The 21136-nt window shown below is 33.7% G+C and overlaps 1 protein-coding gene across 1 annotated transcript in view; it reads left to right on the top strand.

Annotated features, from left to right (window-relative positions):
- The window catches only part of DPP10 (dipeptidyl peptidase like 10), a 713494-nt gene that overhangs the window by 622287 nt on the left and 70071 nt on the right, over positions 1-21136 (top strand). The window contains exons 11-12 of the mRNA XM_053669952.1: positions 5028-5151; positions 15386-15424. Of these exons, the coding sequence (XP_053525927.1) occupies positions 5028-5151; positions 15386-15424 (163 nt within the window). The remainder of the gene's footprint in view (positions 1-5027; positions 5152-15385; positions 15425-21136) is intronic.

Below are 21136 nucleotides of genomic sequence, written 5' to 3'. Positions count from 1 at the left end.
CACAAAAGCCCTGGTCCATATGGTTTCACAGGAGAATTCTACAAAGCATTTAAGGAAGAGCTAACTCCTATTCATATAAACACCATATAAACAAAAGCAAAGACAAAAATCACATGATCATATCAATAAATTCAGAAAAAGCTTTTGATAAGGAACAACACCCATGTATGATAAAAAACACTCAGCAAAGTGGGAATAGAAGGAGCATTCCTCAATATAATAAAGGCCATACATGAGAGACCTACAGCCAATATCATACTCAATGGGCAAAACTAAAAGCTTTTCCACTAAGATCAGGAGCAAGACAAGGCTATCCATTTTCATCACTTCTATTTAATATAGTATTGGAAGTTTTAGCCACAGTGATCAGACAAGAAAATGAAATAAAAGGCATCCAAATCAGAAAGGAGGAAACAAAACTGTCACTGTTTGCAGATGACATGATAGTGTACATGAAAAATCCTATAGATTCTACCCTAAAACTGTTCAACTTAATAAATGAATTTGGCAAAACAACAGGACACAAAGTCAATATACAGAAATCAAAGGCAGTTTTGCATACCAACAGTGAAAAAGCAGAAGCAAAAATCAAGAAAAAATCCCATTTGATATAGCAAAATACCCAGGAATAAACCTAACCAAGGAGGTAAAAGCCCTGTATGCAAAAAACTACACAACACTGGAGAAAGAAATCAGGGAAGACACAAACAAATGGAAACAAATACCATGTTCATGGATTGGAAGAATTAACATCATCAAAATGTCCATACTACCCAAAGCAATATACAGATTCAATGCAATACCTATTAAAGTACCAATGGCATATTTCACAGACATAGAACAAACACTTCGAAAATTTATATGGAACCATAAATGAGCCCGAATAGCAGCTGCTCTTTTGAGAAAGAAGAACAAAGTAGGGGGGATCACAATACCTGATACCAAGCTGTATTCCAAGTCCACTGTAATCAGAAAAGCCTGGTACTCACATAAAAACAGGCACATAGACCAATGGGACAGAACAGAGAGCCCAGAAATAAACCCAAATCTCTATGGTCAATTAATATTCAACAAAGGGGCAGCAACATAAAATGGAGTAATAATAGCCTCTTCAACAAATAGTGTTGGGAGAACTAGACGGCTACGTGCAAAAAAATGAAACTCAAGCACCAACTTACACCATACACCAAAATAAATTCAAGGTGGATAAAAGACTTAAATATAAGCCTTGGAGCCATTAAAGTCCTAGAGGAGAACACTGGCAGAATAATCTCAGATATTTTACTCAGCAACTTTTTTACTGATATGTCCCCTAGAGCAAGAGACACAAAGGAAAGAATAAACAAATGGGTTCTCATCAAAATAAAAAGCTCTGCATGGCTAATGAAAACAGTATTAAATTAAAAAGACAACCAACTGTATGGGAAAACGTATTTGCCAATGATACCTCAGACAAAGGTTTAATCTCCAAAATATACAAAGAACTCACATGACTTCACTCTAAGAAGACAACCAACCCAATTAAAAAATGGGAAAAGAACTTGAATAGGCATTTCTTCAAGGAGCACATAGAGAAGAACCAGAGACACCTGAAAAGGTGCTCAATATCGCTAGCTATCAGAGAGATGCAAATTAAAACCACAATGAGATACCATTTTACACTGGTCAGAATGGCTATCATAAACAAAGCAACAAACAAGTGTTGGAGAGGTTGTGGGGAAAAGGGGACCCTCATTCACTGTTGGTGGGATTGCAGACTGGTACAACCACTGTGGAAAACAGTATGGAATTTTCTAAGAAAACTAAAAATGGACCTGCTTTTTGACCCAGCAATTCCACTGCTGGGATTATATCCTAAGAATCCTAAAACATCAATTTCAAAGAACCTATTTTCCACAATGTTCATAGCAGCACAATTTACAATAACCAAGAGCTGGAAGCAACGTAGGTGCCCACCAGTAAATGAATGGATAAAAGAATTATGGTACATATACACAATGGAATTCTATGCAGCAGAAAGAAAGGAGGTACTACCCTTTGCAACAACATAGATGGAACTGGAAAGCATTATGCTGAGTGAAATAAGCCATGTGTTGAAAGACAAATACCATATGATCTCACATTTAACAGGAAGCTAGCAGCAAAACAAACAAGCAAGCAAAATAAAAACAACGACACTGAAATAGAGAACAGGGGGACAGTGACCAGAGGGGCAAGTGGAGAAAATTTCAGGGGAAAAAGTGGAGGGATTTACAAGAACTAGTATAAAGGACACATGGACAAAAACCAAGGGGAGTGGAAATGGGAGGGAGGTGGGGGGCAGTGGGCCATAGGCTGGTATGAAAATAAAAGACAGAAAACTGAATTTGAACAATAATTAAATTTTTAAAAGATTAAAAAAAGAAAGAAAGGATATAGAGTGTGATTTAGTTAGTAAATATATCTTTCCTCACTTCTTAAGTCTCAAGCTCTACTTTAACTTTAATTTTAGACATTTCCAACACTTGATCATGAAATTTCAATGGTTTGAAATTACCCCTGAAAATCTTCACAATTAAATTTTTCTGATAACTCTCATTCTTCAAATTATAAATAAGATATATACAAAGATATCTCACATAAAATTAATTTTTCTCATGAAAAAAGGTATATTGTTGTAATAAGATATATTACAACATGAAATATCTTATTGTGTAATAAGATATATTACCCATGAAATAAAAAAGTAATCACATTAATAAAAAATAATATTAGTGGCATGACTATAATAATTTAAACTTAATTTTATACCTGTTAGTGCCCCTTATAAAAATCACTTATTTACCATATTTACACTTATTGAATTTTAATTGTTTTTCAAATATAAAAATTTTTTAAAGATTTTTCATAATAGATAATAATCCCTGTAATGTGTCAATATCTGGGAAGACATTACAAAAATATGGTCCTACAATATTTTACTTGAGGGCCCTGTAAAAGGACAATCATTAATGATGAATATTTAAATTCTGTTATTTATTTAAAAATCTTTTATGTTCATTTACTTGGCACAAAAGATAATATTACTCACTTTTGCTAATTGAGACAGATATTGATTGGGTTTGAAAATATTTTGTATACCTGTTTTATTTATATTTTTCATAAATATGACCTTATTTTATAGTCCTTGGTCAGTTGTTTATAATAATTGTACTATATTTACTTCAAATCAGCCAACATGTATGCCAATAAATCTGAAACATGTATTGTCAGAATTCAGCATTTCCTTTCCTGATTGATGATAGTAACCACTATTATTTTTATCCATGTTAGATCCTCTGAATAAACCTATTAAAGTTTTAATACCTATATTTTTCCTTTTTCACATCGACAATATAACAATTCATGAAAAATAAATTAGTTTAAACAAAGTGCAGTGAAAATGAATAGGACATTATTCTCTGAAGAACTGTCAGGCTCATTAATTTGGCCAAAGACTAATCCTAAACCAGTAGCATATTTGATTCAAAGTAATCTTGCCTTATTAACTCTGTTTGGGGAACATGACATTATAATTTCACTGAATTTCCAGGCAGTTTTCAAGTGGGACTCAGCTGGGTTGTGAAAGCTGCCAAATGTCTTTAAAAGATTGAAGGAATTATGGCAGGCTTCACTGTATGATGAGTTTTGTTTGCCCTATTACTGACATCTTCCCTTTGATGGGCTAACGGGTTTGCTAGAGGAAGCAATAGATAGTAATGTTAGAAATGTAAGATTCATGTAGCTGAATGTCTAACACAGATGTGTATAAGGACAGGTGATTTGTCTCACAAGGTTTTTTTGTTTTCTAATTCGCATTAAAACTGAGTGGATTAATTTTAAGATAATACTTATGGATGGCAATTTTCAAGCCATTTTTTAGTATATTTTATAGATTATGTTGTTATAGTTGTCCCAATTATTTATTTTCCCTTTGTCCCCCTTCTCCAGGTACCCCCCTTCCCTCCAGTTATACCCCCCACTTTAGTTTCTGTCCATGGTATGTGCATGTAAAGTTCTTTGAAGGTATTTCTAAAACATCTCATTGATTCTGAAACTGGGCAAATTTGTTGGAAAATTGTGATTTTTTTGTTATTAATTGATTGAATCAATGTCGATGACTGCATTTTGTTTTGTTTGGGTTGAGGTTTTTGTGCTATGTTATGTAAATTCCCAAATATAAGAATATACAATGAAGGACTTATAAACTATAAAGGAAAAAATATAAACTCCCAATTTACAACCAGCCTGAAGATATGATAGGCCACATAAATTACTAAACCCTCTTTTCTGAATATTCAATAACCTCCTCATCTCCTTCAGTTTGACTTCTTTGTTTTAAACAGTTTTAAATAAATAAGAGTTTAAAAAAATACTGTAATGTATACAATGAATAAGACTGGAACTGGCCCTTTGGTCACAACTGACAAACACCAAACTAAACCTTTTGTAGGTTTATAGCCAAAGTTCCCATGCACAAAGTGAAATAACACTGAGGCCATGCATAAGAAAACAATTAAGTCTATAATAGGTTTTGACTTTTAATTGATTATTGATTGTATTTTAAAGAAATGAAGTAGAATATAAAAAGCTTAGAAATATTATACTTACTTTGCATGTGTTATTACTAAGAAATAAAGGATAACAAATTATTCATAAATATTTAGCATCTTGATTATTTTTACCTTTCCAAGGATTTTCTCCTGGAAAATTATTCACTTTCAATTTTTTTCTGAAGTTTTCTGTATATTTATGGATGCATTTATATGCACATGCTTGTGTTTACATACATATACATTTACATACATACATACATAAAAATATATTTGCATTTATATAGTGACCATTTGAAAACGTGATGTGTATATATTCATAAACAGAAATTCTTTTGATGTGACATTCTTATATCTTAATAATATTTCATTTATTCTTGCATATAACAGTCTACATTACTGGTACTTTACAAGTCTTCTGGCCCTAAATATAAATTTTAATTTTTTTCCAACTAGAGAATACTATATCACAATGGTCAAATGGGTAAGCAATACCAAGACTGTGGTCAGATGGTTAAACCGACCCCAGAACATCTCCATTCTCACAGTCTGTGAGACCACGACTGGCGCTTGCAGTAGAGTGAGTATAATTTACTTTTCTTATAGGCTTAGAAGAATTTTATTATATGAAATGTTAAAGGGACTTACCTAAGAAAAAGAAGATAAAAAAGATGAACTGTGAAAGTACAGCTAACTCACAGTTACTAAGAACCACACCTAAAACAAAAGCAAACTGAGGACAGCTAGATCAGGAGCAGAACCATAGAAATGAAGATCACATGGAGGGTTAGCAACAGGGGAGTGGGAGGAGGAGAAGGGGGGAGAAGGTACAGAAAATAAGTAGCACAGATGGTAGGTAGAAAATAGGGGGGGAGGACAAGAATAGTATGGGAAATATAGAATCTAAAGAACTTGAGACACATGGTCATAAACTAAAGGGAGGGGAATGGTGGGGGAGGGGGTGTGCAGGGTGGAGGGGAATGGAGGGGGGAATAGAAAAACTGTAATGGCATAATTAATAAAATATATTTTTAAAAAATGAAGAATTTTAGAGAGATAACAGAAAATCCTTTGTGCAAAGACTTATCTTTGAATGGTAGTAGGAAAAGTCATTCTATTAGTATATACTTTAATCCCTAAAGCTTCAAAAATATGGATCAAGAAATACAGATGATTAGTAGAAGAGAAAACACTGACTTTAAAAAAATAAATTTTTATATAGTTTATTAGGTTTTCTACCCATGTTAGTGTCATTCTCAAGAATGGAATGTCCCTTTTTATTTTGATTTTGATTAAGTTGAGAATATAGACTGTTCCTTTACTGTTTTTCTTAAACACATTCCAGAAATTCAAGTTTTTATAGTTCAGATTAGTCCTTTTAAAGAACACAGAGTGTCACTCTCCTTAAGTTTAAAAAGTAAAAAAAAAAAATGGCTTTGGAACCACTGCATTTTGAATCAGGTTGTAATTATATTTCTGTAATCAGTTTTCATAAACTCTGCAATAAATTCTATATGTGTCATTTTAAGGTTCTTAGTAGAAGAAAAACTGCAATCACTTCAAATTATTATGGTATATTCTTGGTACTAGGTAAAGGATTCTCAGTTATTTAACCACAAACATTTCAAATTTGTTTTTGGAGAAGAGGAGTAAATATTATCAGACTAACATCTCTGCTGTGATAAATTCTAAAATTACAAAACATATTGAAAACTTATTTTCAGAACAATTAGGGACATCAGAACAATTAGGAAATTAATTGTGAAATAGTGTAAATACACAAGATGGGCCTCTATAATGACTTCCTATTAGTGACATTTTTGAGATCACAGTGCAAGAAGATGTTACCTAAGGAAGACACAGTGGTATCACTGCTTCAAATAGGCAGGAAGAATTTTAGGCTTTTGGTGGCTGAAATTTGCAAGACAAGTAATGTAGAATTTAGAGTTTTAAAAAGAAGAAATCCAGTTATCCAGTTATCTGTGAAGGATCACTGAGATCTTTAGCTGATTACTTACCCGTGTAAGTACAAGACGTTCCTTAGACAGAAAGAATCAGAGAGAAACTGCAGGTTGCACAATGCTTGGAAACTTCAGGGTTCTGAAGAGCAAAAATAGAAAGCTCTCGCTGAAAACCCAATGCATTCAACCCGGGGCTCACAAAGAAAATGCATTAGGAATAGGGCTATTTTAGATGACTTTTCATAACCTTTTAAGTCAAACCTTGAGGGAATCGAACTCATCTGCCCATAAATTAGCTCTCTGGCAGAAAAATGTTTACCCTTTAAAAGGAACATTAAAATATTTGCAAAATATGTAACTGATAAGGTGTCAGTATCTAAAATATATAAAAACCTCCTATAACTCGATAGAAAAAGAAATATAAATAATCACATTTAAAAGTGAGCAAATAATCTGAATAGACAGTTTTCCAAGAAATGATATTCAAATAGCCAATAAGTATATGAAAAGGTACTCAACATTATTAATAATTAAACAAATGCAAATCAAAACCACAATAACATATCACCTTACATGTCTTAAAATGGCTATTATAAAAAAGACAAGAAGTAACAAATGCTGGCAAGGAAGTAGATAACTGGAATCTCTGTAAACTGTGGTGTATGCTACTACAGACATTGGGGGAAACAGTATGGCACATACTTAAAAAATAAAGAAAAATAGAACATCCATGAAATTCAACAATTTGACCTGTAGTGGTTCAAAGGAAACAAAATCACTATCATGAAGAGATATTTATAGCCTCACATTTATTGCAATGTTATTTACAATAGCCAAGACATAGAAAAATAACTAAATTTACAATAATGGATGGATGAATCGATTTTTTAAATCACACATACACACAATGTAACACTATTGAGCCATAAAAAAAGGAAATCCTAATATTTGTGACAGTATGGGTAGACCTTCAGGACATTTATGCTAAGAGAGATAAGTCAGATATGGAAAGACAGATACTATATAATCTCACTTATTTTTGGAAGCTAAAAAAAAACCCACCATATTTATAGAAACAGATTAGATTTCTGTTTCCTGGAACTGGGTGTGTGGGTGGGTGGGGCTGGGGAGACGTGGGGTAATTGGATAACGCTGATTAAAAGGTATAAACTTCCAGTTACAAGATAAATAATTTCTAGGCATGTCATATCAATATGATAACTATAGTTATCAATACTGTATTGTAAATTTGAAAGTTTCTATGAGAATAAATCTTTAGCCCTCATCACAAGGAAAAATATTCCTAAGTATGTGAGGTGATGGATGTTAACTAAACTTCTGGTAGTAATCATTTTATAGTATATACATATATCGAATCATTATGTTGTATACCCTAAATTGTACAATATTATATGTCATATATACCTAAATAAAACTGGGGAGAAAAGAATAATTTGAGTTCTACATTCTCTAGATCAGGGGTTATCAAACTCATTTTCACCTGGGGGCCACATCAGCCTCTCCGTTGCCTTCAAAGGGCCGAATGTAATTTTAGGACTGTATACATGTAACTATTCCTTAACAGTCAAGTGAGAGCTCAGCATTGCCAGTGGGTAGAAACAAGGTGTCAGGAGGGATAAAACAAGGCGGAGGGCCGGATTCAGGCCACGAGCCTTGTGTTTGCCACCTATGCTCTAAAGGGTAGAGATAAAAGCTAACTTTTCAGTTAACTTTTTGCGGGTGGTAGCATGATCCTGTTACCAAAAACAGGATTATACAACTCTAATAAATAAGGACATTACAAGAGAGAATATTTTTGACTGATACCTCTCATGAACACGCGTACATTTAAAAATCCTTAAACATATTAATATGTCATTCCTGGCAATATAGAAAATAGTAATCATGACTAAATGGGGTTTATCCTGTGAGTTATAAAATGAGAGTAAAAACCAATCCATATCTCATATTTTAACATAAAAAGAAAATATTTCATAAGATTAAAAAATTGATGAAATACAATGCTTATTCATAGTTCGCAACATAAGTGAATATAAATTAGTATCCCCAGTCTGATCAAAAATACCCTAAATACCCAAATAAATACTATATTCTATGTTGAAACACTTTTCTTATTCACCTTAAGATTCTCAATAAGGTAAGAACATAAATTCTATTATACAAACTTATTATAGGTTCTAATCAGAGCAACGTGGCAAGGAATAAATATAATTATTGTTAAGGAAGAGGTGGAAATGTCTGATTGTTCAGTGAAAGTGTCTTTATTTGTACATGGTATTATCATATAAATAAAGTGTAAGAAATCTACAAAAACAGGCCACAATCCTGCATCAAGGAACTAACTTCATTTGTTTGTTCCATTTGCTAATTTTGATTATTTTACTGTTAAGAATTTGTAAATATGTAGAATACTATAATTTCCTTTAAAAAGTATTACAGAGTTATGGGTAAATAGATCTAGTGTCTCAAAATTTCTGTAGAAAATTTTTAGGATAAAAATATTTCTTCTGTAATTACTTTTAAAGAATTATACTTCCATCTTCTTCTTAAATGGTTAGAAACTGTATATAGAGATAATAATAAAGCAAAATATAAATGAGAACTATATATAAAGGATATGTAGATATTTTTGTAATGGTCTTTAACTTCTCTGTAACTTTGTACTTATTTCCAACTAAATAATTAAGAAATGAAAATATATTTTATATACTTGTAATGTTATGATGGAAAATAAGCAAAAATACCATTAAAACAAATAGAAACTTAATGCCCATTCTTGAATTGAAAGTCTTAGCATTGCAGGTGTCAATTCTACTCAAATTGAACTGTACTTTTAATATAGTACTGATTAAAATCTCAGCAAAATTTATTGTTTAAAGAAAAGAAAGGGGGATACTAGAATGTATATGGACAAGGTCAGGTACCTTCAGTGTGGTATGACTTTGTGTGGTAAACACACAATGCAATATTTAGTTGATGTTTTTTAGAATTGTACACTACAAGCCTATAATATTGTATTATTACCCAATGTCACCCAATATATTTAGTGAAAAATTTAAAAAGAATACATGGAAATGCAAAAAACCTGGTGAGCCCAAATAATCCTGTGGAAAAGAAAATGTTGGAGGAATTGCACTACCTGATTTCAAGAATAATTAGAAAGCCACAAAAACTGAAAGAATGTAGCAGATACATAAGGACACACAAATATATTAAATGAACAGAACATAATTTCCAGAAAGAAATTTATATTTGTATGATCAATTGATTTTCAACACTGGTGCCAAAATAATTCAGTATGGAAAAATGATGCTGGAAAAATCAGTAACCAAATGGAAAAAAAACCTGTTTGACATTTATCTCATACCATATTTTAAAATTAATTTAAGAGAAATTCCAGCCTTATCTAAAACTTATACTGCCAATCTTCTAGATGAAAATATGGAATATTTTTACTATGTTAAATAGGCAAAAATAATTAAGAAAGAAAAAATACATTAGACCATCAAAATTAGAAACTTTTCATTAAAGGTACTATTAAGAAATTGTACAACTAATCACAGACTGAGAGAAAATATTTTGCAAGATGTGTATCTGACAAAGTTATACAGAGAGTGAGGCAAATTATATCTATTTGTGTATATATATATATATATATATATACCCACTCATATATATACATATACACACATATATATATATACATACATATATATCAAGTAACTTCATTTCTGTATATTTGCATGAGAAATAAAATCCCGTGTCTACCAAAGCATTTACAAAAAAAAAAGGAATTCTTTAGAAAAGCTATATTGAGAATAGCTAAACACTGGAAATTATCCAATGGTCTGTTAACAAGGAATGGATAAACAAAATGAGAGAAATGAGTGAATAAACAAAATATCTACACAGCAGAATTCTACTCAGCACTCTAAGAAGAAACAGAATAGTGACACACTCAACAACGTGAATGAATCTCAAAACCATGTGGTGTGAGATAAGTCCCACATAAATTAGCACATAATACATGATTTCAATTTTATGAATTTCTAAAACAGGAAAATTATGAAGAAGAGTTCAGAAGGATGGTTGCCTTTTTGGAAACTATGGGAAGAATGTTGAGGGAGTGAGTGAAGATAAAGGTCTTAATCTTCATGGCATGTAAATAAATCTGTCCAAATTCATCTCATACATTTCATCTGTACATTCACTATATACAATTTATACTGCAATACTTCTAAAACATCATTTTAATGGTCTTAACAGAGAGAAATGAAGAGAAAGAAATTGCTCTAATTAAAATGATGAGGGCATGTGTGGAAATGAGGTACATGAATCAGCCATTCACTTTTTGGATTTGACCAGTGCTCTTCAAATTTAGCTTGTATTTATTAGAAACTGGTTTCAATCATCCTTTTTTACCTCAATAGCTTAGAGTGATTAGGGTTTCACCATTTATTTGTTAAAGTGTTCTGGAGGGTTTCTTATTTAGCTGATTAACAAGCCATTTAAAAATTGGACTGGGGGGCAGGAAATAGAAAGTATGCTGGAAGCAGAGCTGCCAACATGAGGGTGGCAGGAACTTCAGTCAAGACCAAAAGGATGATAATGCCGGTTGTGTGTGAATTTTTTAATGAAACCTCGCATCAAGTGAGAAGAAACCTTTAAGGAACAGCTACTGACATGTAATATAGCAATACTTCTGTCAAGATGGCAAGCATAGGTTAATGCAGTATTCACATGCTCCTACAACCATGTCAAAAAACCGAAAACCCTAAACTACAAAACAACTATAATTCAAAACCATCTGAAATCCAGATGAACAGAAGTCCTACAACTAAGGTTATAAAGAAGATGCCACATGGAGAGAATGGTTGGAAAAAGTGGGGACATAGAACATGCTGGTCCCACACCCACATATCTCAGCTGTGAAGTTATCTCATGAGGAGGGAAGGGTCCCAGTCCCACACCAGAATCCACAGCCCAAGTTTCCAGGGCCAGAAAGAGAAGTCCTCATAACTTCTGGCTGTAAAAACCAGCCAAGATTGTGGCCGAGTGAGATGGAGAGCTTCTGGAGTCCAAGGTACTCACTCCTCTTAAAGATCCCATGCACAGACTTAGTTGGACTCGCTTGCTCTGAGCTCCAGCACTGGGGCAGCAGCTCAAAAGGCACCAGACACATATGGGGAGGATCTGAATTGTCTGGTATTAGGAAGAGAACTGGTCGGGGCAGAGTTCTCCCTGCCTAAAGTGCTGGCAGATTCCATTTTTCCTATTCTGAGCTGTCCCTTTACAGTGAGAAGGTTCCATATATGAGTCTCCACCAACCTGACTCACACTGGTTTCCCTACCCTGGTGATTGCCTGAGACACTGCTCCACCCAATGTGCAGGGCCACCCAAGCTGTTTTCAGTGTCTTTTCCATATAAAGGATCCATCTTGTCTCATGCTTTGGGCTTTTCTAAGACCTCTCAAATAAGCAGCATCTGTCCTCTTCACACCCTGTACCTCTCACTAAGTGGCCCCCGGCCTAGCACTAGTGGTAGCTGGCCCTGGTTCACAAGCTGTCCTCTCCTGGGTAACTCCAAGACCAGCACAAAGAGAAGCCATCTACACATTACTTTGTCGCTCATGGTGGCTAGCACCAAGCAGAACCCAGGTTGTAGCTGACTGTGGTATGCACCTCCCAGGAGGCCCCCAACCCAGTGCAACAAATGGACAGTTTCAAAACATGCTGGAGTACAATTTGACCATCTCCATAGGGGACACACTCAAGGGACAAACATAGCAGGCACCAGAGCCCCAATGAAGTATGTCCTTTTCTGTGGGGTGGGCCCCAGCACAGCTGATCTTCCACGGTGATCACAACCAGTCTTTGTAGCTGATTGGTTGGGGATAAATCTCTTCCATTCATGTACTAACAACAATCAAAGCTCAACTACAAAAAAAATGTGTATAACACCCACATGGATGTGGGGGGTACACCTGAAAGGCCCACCTCAGTTGAACAGGGATGCTGTGTTACTAGACCCTACAGGATGCCTATTATATAAGGCCATTGTACCAAGCCTTGGAGATGTAACAGTTCCACCCACTAAAGAGAAACAAACACAGGGAGTCAAATAAAATCAGGAGAAAAAGAATCATGTCTCAAATGAAAGAACACAAAACTCCGGAAAAATGGAAACAAGCAATCTACTAGATCCAGAGTTTAAAACAGTGGTTATAAGGGTGCACAATGAACTCAGGGAAAGGGCAGATAAACAAAATGGGAACATCAATAAAAAATAGGAAACAGAAAAGTTGAACTAAAAAACATTAAAAAAAGAACTAGAAATGAAGAACACATTAACTGAAATGAAGAATATATTACATAAATGAAGCAGAGGATCAAATTTGAGATTTGGAAGATAAAGAAGCAGAACATACCTGATCAGAAGAGCAAAATAAAAAATAATTTTAAAATGAGAACACATGTGTTAGGATCCTCTTTGACATCATTTGCATCATGGGAATGCTGGAAGGAGAAGTGAGAAAGCAATGAAGTGAAAACACATGTGAAAAAAATAACAGAAAACTTCCCTAAACTGGTGAAGGAAATAGTCATACAAGTCTAGGAAGCACAGAGAGTCCCAAACAAGATGACCCCGAAGAAGCCACACTGATATGCATCATAATTAAAATTCCAAAGGTTAAAGACAAAGAGAGATTCCTGAAAGCAGCAACAGAAAAGCAGTTTAAGTGCAAGTGCCCATAAAAAAGTCACCTGATTTTTTAAAAAATGAAGACAACTGTACTTGTATAACAATAAAAGATAAATTAAAAAAGAAGTCAAATAAAAAGATATGTATGTACTATAAAAAAAGATAGAGAGTCTGCTGATTTCTCAAAAAAAATCATTTCTGGCCAGAGGGATTGGCAAGAAATATTCAAAGTGATATAAAGCAAGGACCTACAACCAAGGTTACTCTACTCAGCATGATATCATTTAGAATTAAAGGACATATAGAGAGCTTCCCAGACAAGAAATAACTAAAGTAGTTCACCACCACTAAACCAATATTACATGAAATGTTAAAGAGTCTTCTTTAAGAAGAAAAAGAAAAATATGTAAAATCAAATAATAACAAATACGTATCTATCAACAATTTGATCTAAAAAAACAAAATAAATGGAAAAGCAGAACAAAAACAAACTCATAAATACAGGAAACATTTTGATGGTTGCCAGATGAGAGGGTTTGGGAGGATGGGCAAAAAAATCAAAAAATTAAGAAGTACAAATTGGTTGCTGCAGAATAGTAAAATATAGCATGGGGAATATAAATGGTGTCAGATGGATGTGAGACTAGTCAAGATGACCAATTGGTAAATTATATATTGTCTAATAACTGGGAAGTACATCTGAAACTAATATAATATTGTATGTCATCTGTAATTTTAAAATAAAATAAAGTACAAAAAAGATTTTTTGAGATTAAGAAAAACTGAGCATAATATGGATAATAGGCTATATTATTAGATACTTGTTAAATGTGATCAATGTGGCTATTTAAAGATACATATTAGAAATACATGGTGATAACTTTATAGGTAAAATAATATATCTGAGACTTGCTTTTAGATAGTTCACCGATAAACAAAGTGTTGGAGGTTCAATGAAATAAAAAATGGTGCATTTTTTATAGATTTTGAAGCTGGGTGATGGGTCCGTGGGAGATTATTATGGTTGTCATTATTTTTTGTATATGTGTCAAAATTTTAAAAACTAAAATACTTACAAAATAAGGTAAAAATAAATTTAAAACATTGGAATTCACTTTTTCTAGATAAAACTTGTATATCAACTCTTCTATAGGAGGAAAATCTATACAGGTAAATGCAAAGATATATTAAAATGCTTCAATAAAAATAAACATAGGAGACCTATCATATTATTGATTTGATACCTTATTGGTATTCAATTATATTTAAATCCCTTTATGGAATTAAAATATTTTCCTTTACATTATAAATGAAATAATAAAACAAGTAATTATATGTGAAATTTTGGAATCTCTTGGATTCTAATAAAACAGTGATAATAATGAGCAGTGGGAATTGACATGTTCTATGTCTGTTTTACAAAAAGAAAAATGAACAGGGAGAAATGCTTTGAATTGAAACTTTATGAATCAAATTTTTCTTTATATACTTGCAAAATATTTTTCCAGAAACCTATAAAATGTTTCCTAAATTAGTACATATAAACAGTGTTACTGAAGTTTTTCATCTACACATATTTAGCTCAAAATTAAATTAGGCTAATTTTGCTTTTTGAAATATATTTTGGTTTTGGTCTTTTCAAGATTATTTTAAAAGAACTTAACATTTTGTTATCTCAAATACTAATGACTATGTTGGAGTGGATCGAATGTTGAAACAATGTCCACATTTTAATTTTATTCCAAGCTCTTAGCCCAGTTCTTTTGAAGGATTTAATAATTTTCTTTTCCTTTTGACGTGTAGAAGTGAAAAGAGATAGTGTCTAGTGGCTGAAAACAGTTTGAGGTAAGAAAACAGAACTGGAAAATGATCTTTTATCCTGGTGGTATACTACCAGGAATTCTGAAGTAGTTCACATATAAAAAAGACTTTATAGTTAAATTATTATTTAATCCCAATTTTACAATTATTCATTTTGTTTAAATCAACAATTGCAATACATCTCTGGTTGTATTTCACCAGTTGAGGAAAGGGGAAAATGCCAGAGAATAATACTGTAACAATTGTTAAATCGATGTGTGTTTATTTTGGCCTTTAGATGCTTCATGAAGTCAATTGTTTTGTTTCAGAAATATGAGATGACATCAGATACATGGCTCTCCAAACAGGTATAGTATAGGTTGTTTCTTTATGTCACATTTAGGCCACGGTGCCCATCCTGTTCACCTATTTGTTATGTGATAACTTTCAAAAGTTATTTTAGTAATATGAAAGGATTTGCATGGTTTTTTTTTGAGGTCGGAAACTATTTACTTTATTTTTCCCTATTTCCCCATTTTTTATTGTTGTTCTATTACAACTGTCTCAATATTCCCCCATTGCTCTCCCCTGCCCCACCCACCCCTTGCTCCCATAGTCAATTCCCACCCTGTTGTCCATGACCATGGGTCATTTATACCTGTTCCTTTGCATGTTTAACTGAATCTTCTCTATGAAAATATTTATCATTTGCCCTTTCTATGACATCTTTATGAGAAATTGCTTTTGTTTTTTTATAAAATATAATTTACAGAATAACAGTGATCCATTTCAGGGTGATTCATGTAAATAAGTGTTTGTGCAGATGACAGAGAAAAAGTTGCAATCCATTAAAACTAGAAACAATCAACATTGCTTAGATTGTCCAATAAATTATTTTTGTAAAGATTATTCAGATGAACACTTCTTTGTTAGGTACATCCTAGATCCCAGTGCCAGTGCTACTAGCCATGTGACACAATGAGTATGGATTCCAAATGATCGCAATAGAAAAACAACCAAATGTCCCTCAACATGGTCTCATACTGGATATTTCAGAGGAAAATACAACTAAATTATTCATATATACTTTTACAAATTTTGTTAATAACTCCTTCACTGCTTTTTGCAAAGAGGAGTATTTGATTTATTTTGGTTTTGATTTTTTCTTTGCAGTCATCTTTTATATTCTTTCTCTACTTATCATATATATCTATGGTTTCAATGACCACAACTATACTAAGACCTCCAAATGTATAGCCTCAGGAAACTCAGTTTTCTGACTCTTAAAACATCCATATTCATGCTTGGCATCTCCTCTTTAATCTATAAAAGTAATTATACACTCCATAGTTCCACACCGAATACATCTCCTTTCTAATCAGTCTTATGTCTTCTTATCATAGGAGTTTAAGACAGAGTTATCCATCCAGCTATTAAAATGATAAACCTAGTAGTTATTTTGAACTCTTCCTCATGTAATTTTGCAGTTCATAAACACTGTCCAGGATCAAACCATGGGTACTGCAGAACCTCCTTCACTTGTGCACACTCAACCCCTACAGAACCTTCAAATCGTTCATACTGCAGGCTAGCGGAGTGAACTTTTTGGAATATTTATTTGCTCATTACTCATATCAATCTCATACTTCACTCTCACAACTAAAACATTTTTTATATTCTTTTGTTCTGCAGATAAAGACCAACATTCTTAATGGGTCTACAAGGAATTAAATTGAAAGCATATTCAGTTTGTGCCATACCATCCTTTAAATGTTTTCTTCATTCTAGGTACACTAGCTCTCATTCCCACAAGGCTATTGTATGAACCCTTTCCTCTAAAAAGAAGTCCCTCAACTATTTTCGTATATGAAGCCTGCTCATTGTAAACCTTACCTGAAATCACCTACTTAAAAAGTCACCTTCTCCAGCCACACTACATAACATCCCATAATATGTTATTTTAATGTCAAGTATAATTTTTGTATAATAGTTATACAATTATTTCTGATTTGTTTTTATTGAGTTCACAAAGACAGAAAAGATACTCATTTTTGTTCTCTATTGTAAACCAAATGCTTAATATAGAGTCTGGTTGAAGAAAAGCTCCATAAATATTTGCTGAATAAAGAAAATGTATAAGAAGGACTGTAAATAGTCTAAACTTTTGCTCATTTAAATAATAAGCATACATATCTATTATCTATATATCATCCTGTATTAATATGAATTATTTAATCTTAGTCATGTGCAAAATAAAATTGGAAAAAAAACTTGATTTTTGTGGCCAATAATGGGCTCATACAAAATTAATTTAAACACTGAATATAAAAACAGTGAAAAATATGATATATGGATATGGATATATTCTGAATTATCCTGCCTTATTAAACCTATTTTGCTATCATTTTTATAGCCAGTAGCATTCATTATAGGCTAACATACAATGTATGTTCCTCTGGCATTATTTATCTGCAATTTAAATATCAAACTTATTAATGTTTAATAGAAACATTTTAATCAGAGAAACCAGCTATTAATTATTTGGTAAGAAAATGCAAGTGGCAGTTTCACAGTTGACTTCTTCTCCAGATGCTTTAAGAAAATGCCATGAAATACTTAGAATTTGAAGAAATCTAAAAGATGAGAATGGTGGTAGTTATGAGATGAAGTAAATTTCTAAGACAAAATTTAGATATTTACTACAATCAACATACACTTACCTTCTGGACAGGAGGAAGAGCAGAGAGAAGTGGGAATGTTTGCCCAAGTTAAGATAATCAGTGTACTACCAATTTGGTCAGGAATAAGATTTGTTATCCCCAATTCATTGCCCAGTATGTCATAAACACTGACTTGTTTAAGTTCATGGGAATGAAAAGTGATAATGGGTCCTTTTTCTTTTATTTGATTTTAGGAAAAGTGACTTGTTTAAGTTCATGGGAATGAAAAGTGATAATGGGTCCTTTTTCTTTTATTTGATTTTAGGAAAAGGTTCTGTCTAGACTGCTATATTTATAGCCAGATATTGTCTCATGCTGAAGGTTTTTAAATCTAACTATGAATTTAAGATTATAGTCCCTATTTGTTCCTTTACTGATCTGTTTCTAAGGAACCAGATTTGGAGAACTAAGTAAAAAGGAGAATGTTCAGATACTATATTCATAACACTAAAAAATTGTTTTATGTAGCAGAACACAAATGGAGAATGTTAAGGAAGGACTAATAGGTTGGACTAAAAGTGACTGAATGATTTGTATAACAAATTTTTTTGTCTATTCTATACATGTAATTATCTATTCAATTATGGGTGTACACCTACTGTGTCCTAGGCGATATAACTAAAAAGTCAAAATTTCAAACTTAATTGTTTTCTCTAGTGAAAGAAGTCAAGCATTTAATAGAATGCACTGCAAGCCATGAAGAGATGAATATAGGGGCCTTTTTTGAATCTTTGAAATTTCTTGACTAGGAGACTTTCTCTAGGAAAATTTGAAAAATGTTTTTTGTTTCATGCATTTAAGCCAAAAAAAATGAGTAAGATTTAGAAGAAGAAGGAGAAGGAAAAAAAGAAAGGAGAAGAAGGAAGAAGAAGAGAGAAGGATGGAGAAGAAGAAGAAGAAGTTGTTCCAAGCAGAAGAAACACCATGTGCAAAGTCAAAGAGAGAAATGTCCTAGTGGGAAAAGAGATGGAATATAAGAATTATTCATTCTCTCAGAGTTGAAAGATGTGATGTTCACAATCACATATCTTTTCAGTATTTATTATATTCCCAGTAATACAATATTCCCATCCTTAAATTGTATATTACTTCACAGTTTTAAATTATTTGCATATATCATTGTATAATTTCATGAACGTTCATAAAGTTGATAAGTAAAATATTATTATTATATTTCTATTAATGGATGTTCTTACTAATAAAGCTAGAACCAGCCTCTTGATATCATTAAAATAGTTACTGATTTACTTATTCATTCAATAAATAATTATTATGTACAATTTATGATAGTCACTGTCCCAGATTCTAGAGATACAGCAATGAAGAATTCAAGGATCCTGCATCATGGTGCTTACATTCTTTTTGTTGTTAATTGCTGTTATTCAAGTACAGGTGTCTCCATTTTTCCGCCACTGCTTTCCCCCTTCCCATCCATCACCACTTCCCATCTCAATCTTTCTCCTCTGTGACTTTGTCCATGGGTCCTTTATACATGTCCTTGATGACCCTTTCCCTTCTTTCCCCATTATTGCCCTCCTCCCTCCTCTCTGGTTACTATTAGTGTCTTCTTTACTTCAGTGATTCTGGTTATATTTTGTTTGCTTGTTTATTTTGTTGACTAGTTTCCATTTATAGGTGAGATCACATGGTATTTGTCTTTCATGCCAGGCTTGTATCACTTAGCAAAATGCTCTCAAGTTCTAGCCATGCTGTTGTGAAGGGTAGGAGCTCCTTCATTCTTTTGGCTGCATAGTACTACATTGTGTAAATGCACCATAGTTTTTTTTTTTTATTGATTATGCTGTTACAGTTGTTCTATTCCCTCTTTCATTCCCCTCCACCCTACCCCCATCCCCACCATTACCCCCCTTTAGTTTATGACCATGTGTCTCAAGTCCTTTAGATTCTATATTTCCCATGCTATTCTTGTCCCCCCCATCTATTTTCTATCTACTGTCTATGCTACTTATTTTCTGTAACTTCTCCCCCCTTCTCCTCCTCCCACTCCCCTGTTGCTAACCCTCCTTAGGATCTTCATTTCTATGTTTCCACTCCTGATCTAGCTGTCCTTTTAGTTTGCTTTCATTTTAGGTGTGGTTCTTAATAACTGTGAGTTTGTTGTCCTTTCACTGTTCATGTTTTTTTTTTACTTCTTTTTATTAGATAAGTTCCTTTAACATTTCATATAATAAGGGCTTGGTGATGATGAACTCCTTGAATTTGATCTTATCTGAGGAGCACTTTATCTGTCCTTCCATTCTAAATGAAAGTTTTGCTGGATAGAGCAATCTTGGTTGTAGGTCTTTGGATTTCATGACTTGGAATACCTCTTTCCAGCCCCTTCTTGCCTGTAAGGTCTCTTTTGAGAAATCTGCTGACAGTCTGATGGGGACTCCTTTGTAGGTGACTGTCCCCTTAGCTCTTGCTGCTTCTAAGATTCTCTCCTTCATTTTAATTTTGGCTAATGTCATTATGATGTGCCTGGGTGTGTTCCTTCTTGGGTCCAACTTCTTTGGGACTCTCTGAGCTTCCTGGATTTCCTGGAAGTCTATTTCCTTTGTCAGATTGGGGAAATTCTCCTTTATTATTTGTTCAAATAAGTTTTCCACTGGTGGCTGTTCATTTCCTCCTTCTGGTACCCCTATAATTCGGATGTTGGATCATTTAAAGATGTCCTGGAGGTTCCTAAGACTCTCCTCATTATTTTGAATTCTTGCTTCTTCACTCTTTTCTGTTTGACCATTATTTGCTTTCTTCTGGTCCACTCCATTGATTTGAGTCCCAGTTTTTTTTTTTCATCGCTATTGGTTTCCTGTGCAATTCCATTCATTTCAATTAGTTTCGCCTTCATATGTTTGTCTAATTTGTGGCTATAATCAACCAGTTCTGTGAGGATCCTGATCACCAGTGTTTTAAACTGTGCATCTAAGAGTTTTGCTATTTCTTCATCACTTAGATTTATAGACTCTGGGGCTTTGAGTTCTTCTTGAGCCATTTTTGGTCTGTTCCAGCTGTTAAGTGTGAGGAGCAGAGCCTTGGACTCCCAGGTCGCTGGGTTGTGATGCTGTATGTGGGGGCGTGGTCAGAGTGGGGAAATGGTGACCCCCTCTGCTGTTTCTCACCGCTGGGTGAGGAGCAGAGCCTTAGGTGGTTCACCAGGGCCGGGCCACTCAGAGTTGCTGGGTTATGATGCTGTATGTGGAGGCGGGGTCAGAGCAGGGAAATGGTGGCGCCCTCTGCTGCAGCTGGCCACCAGGGCCTGCTGGGTCCCGTCTAATCGCCCACTCCCTCGCTTGTCTAGCTGGGCATGAATGCACGACCACAGTCAACCCGCAGCCCTGCTCCCTCTCTGTTTCCCTA

This window comes from Artibeus jamaicensis, unplaced genomic scaffold (genome assembly GCF_021234435.1).
Source record: "Artibeus jamaicensis isolate MK-2021 breed Jamaican fruit bat unplaced genomic scaffold, CSHL_Jam_final contig_536, whole genome shotgun sequence".
Lineage (NCBI taxonomy): Eukaryota > Metazoa > Chordata > Mammalia > Chiroptera > Phyllostomidae > Artibeus > Artibeus jamaicensis.
This window is presented reverse-complemented; position numbering and strand designations above follow the sequence as displayed.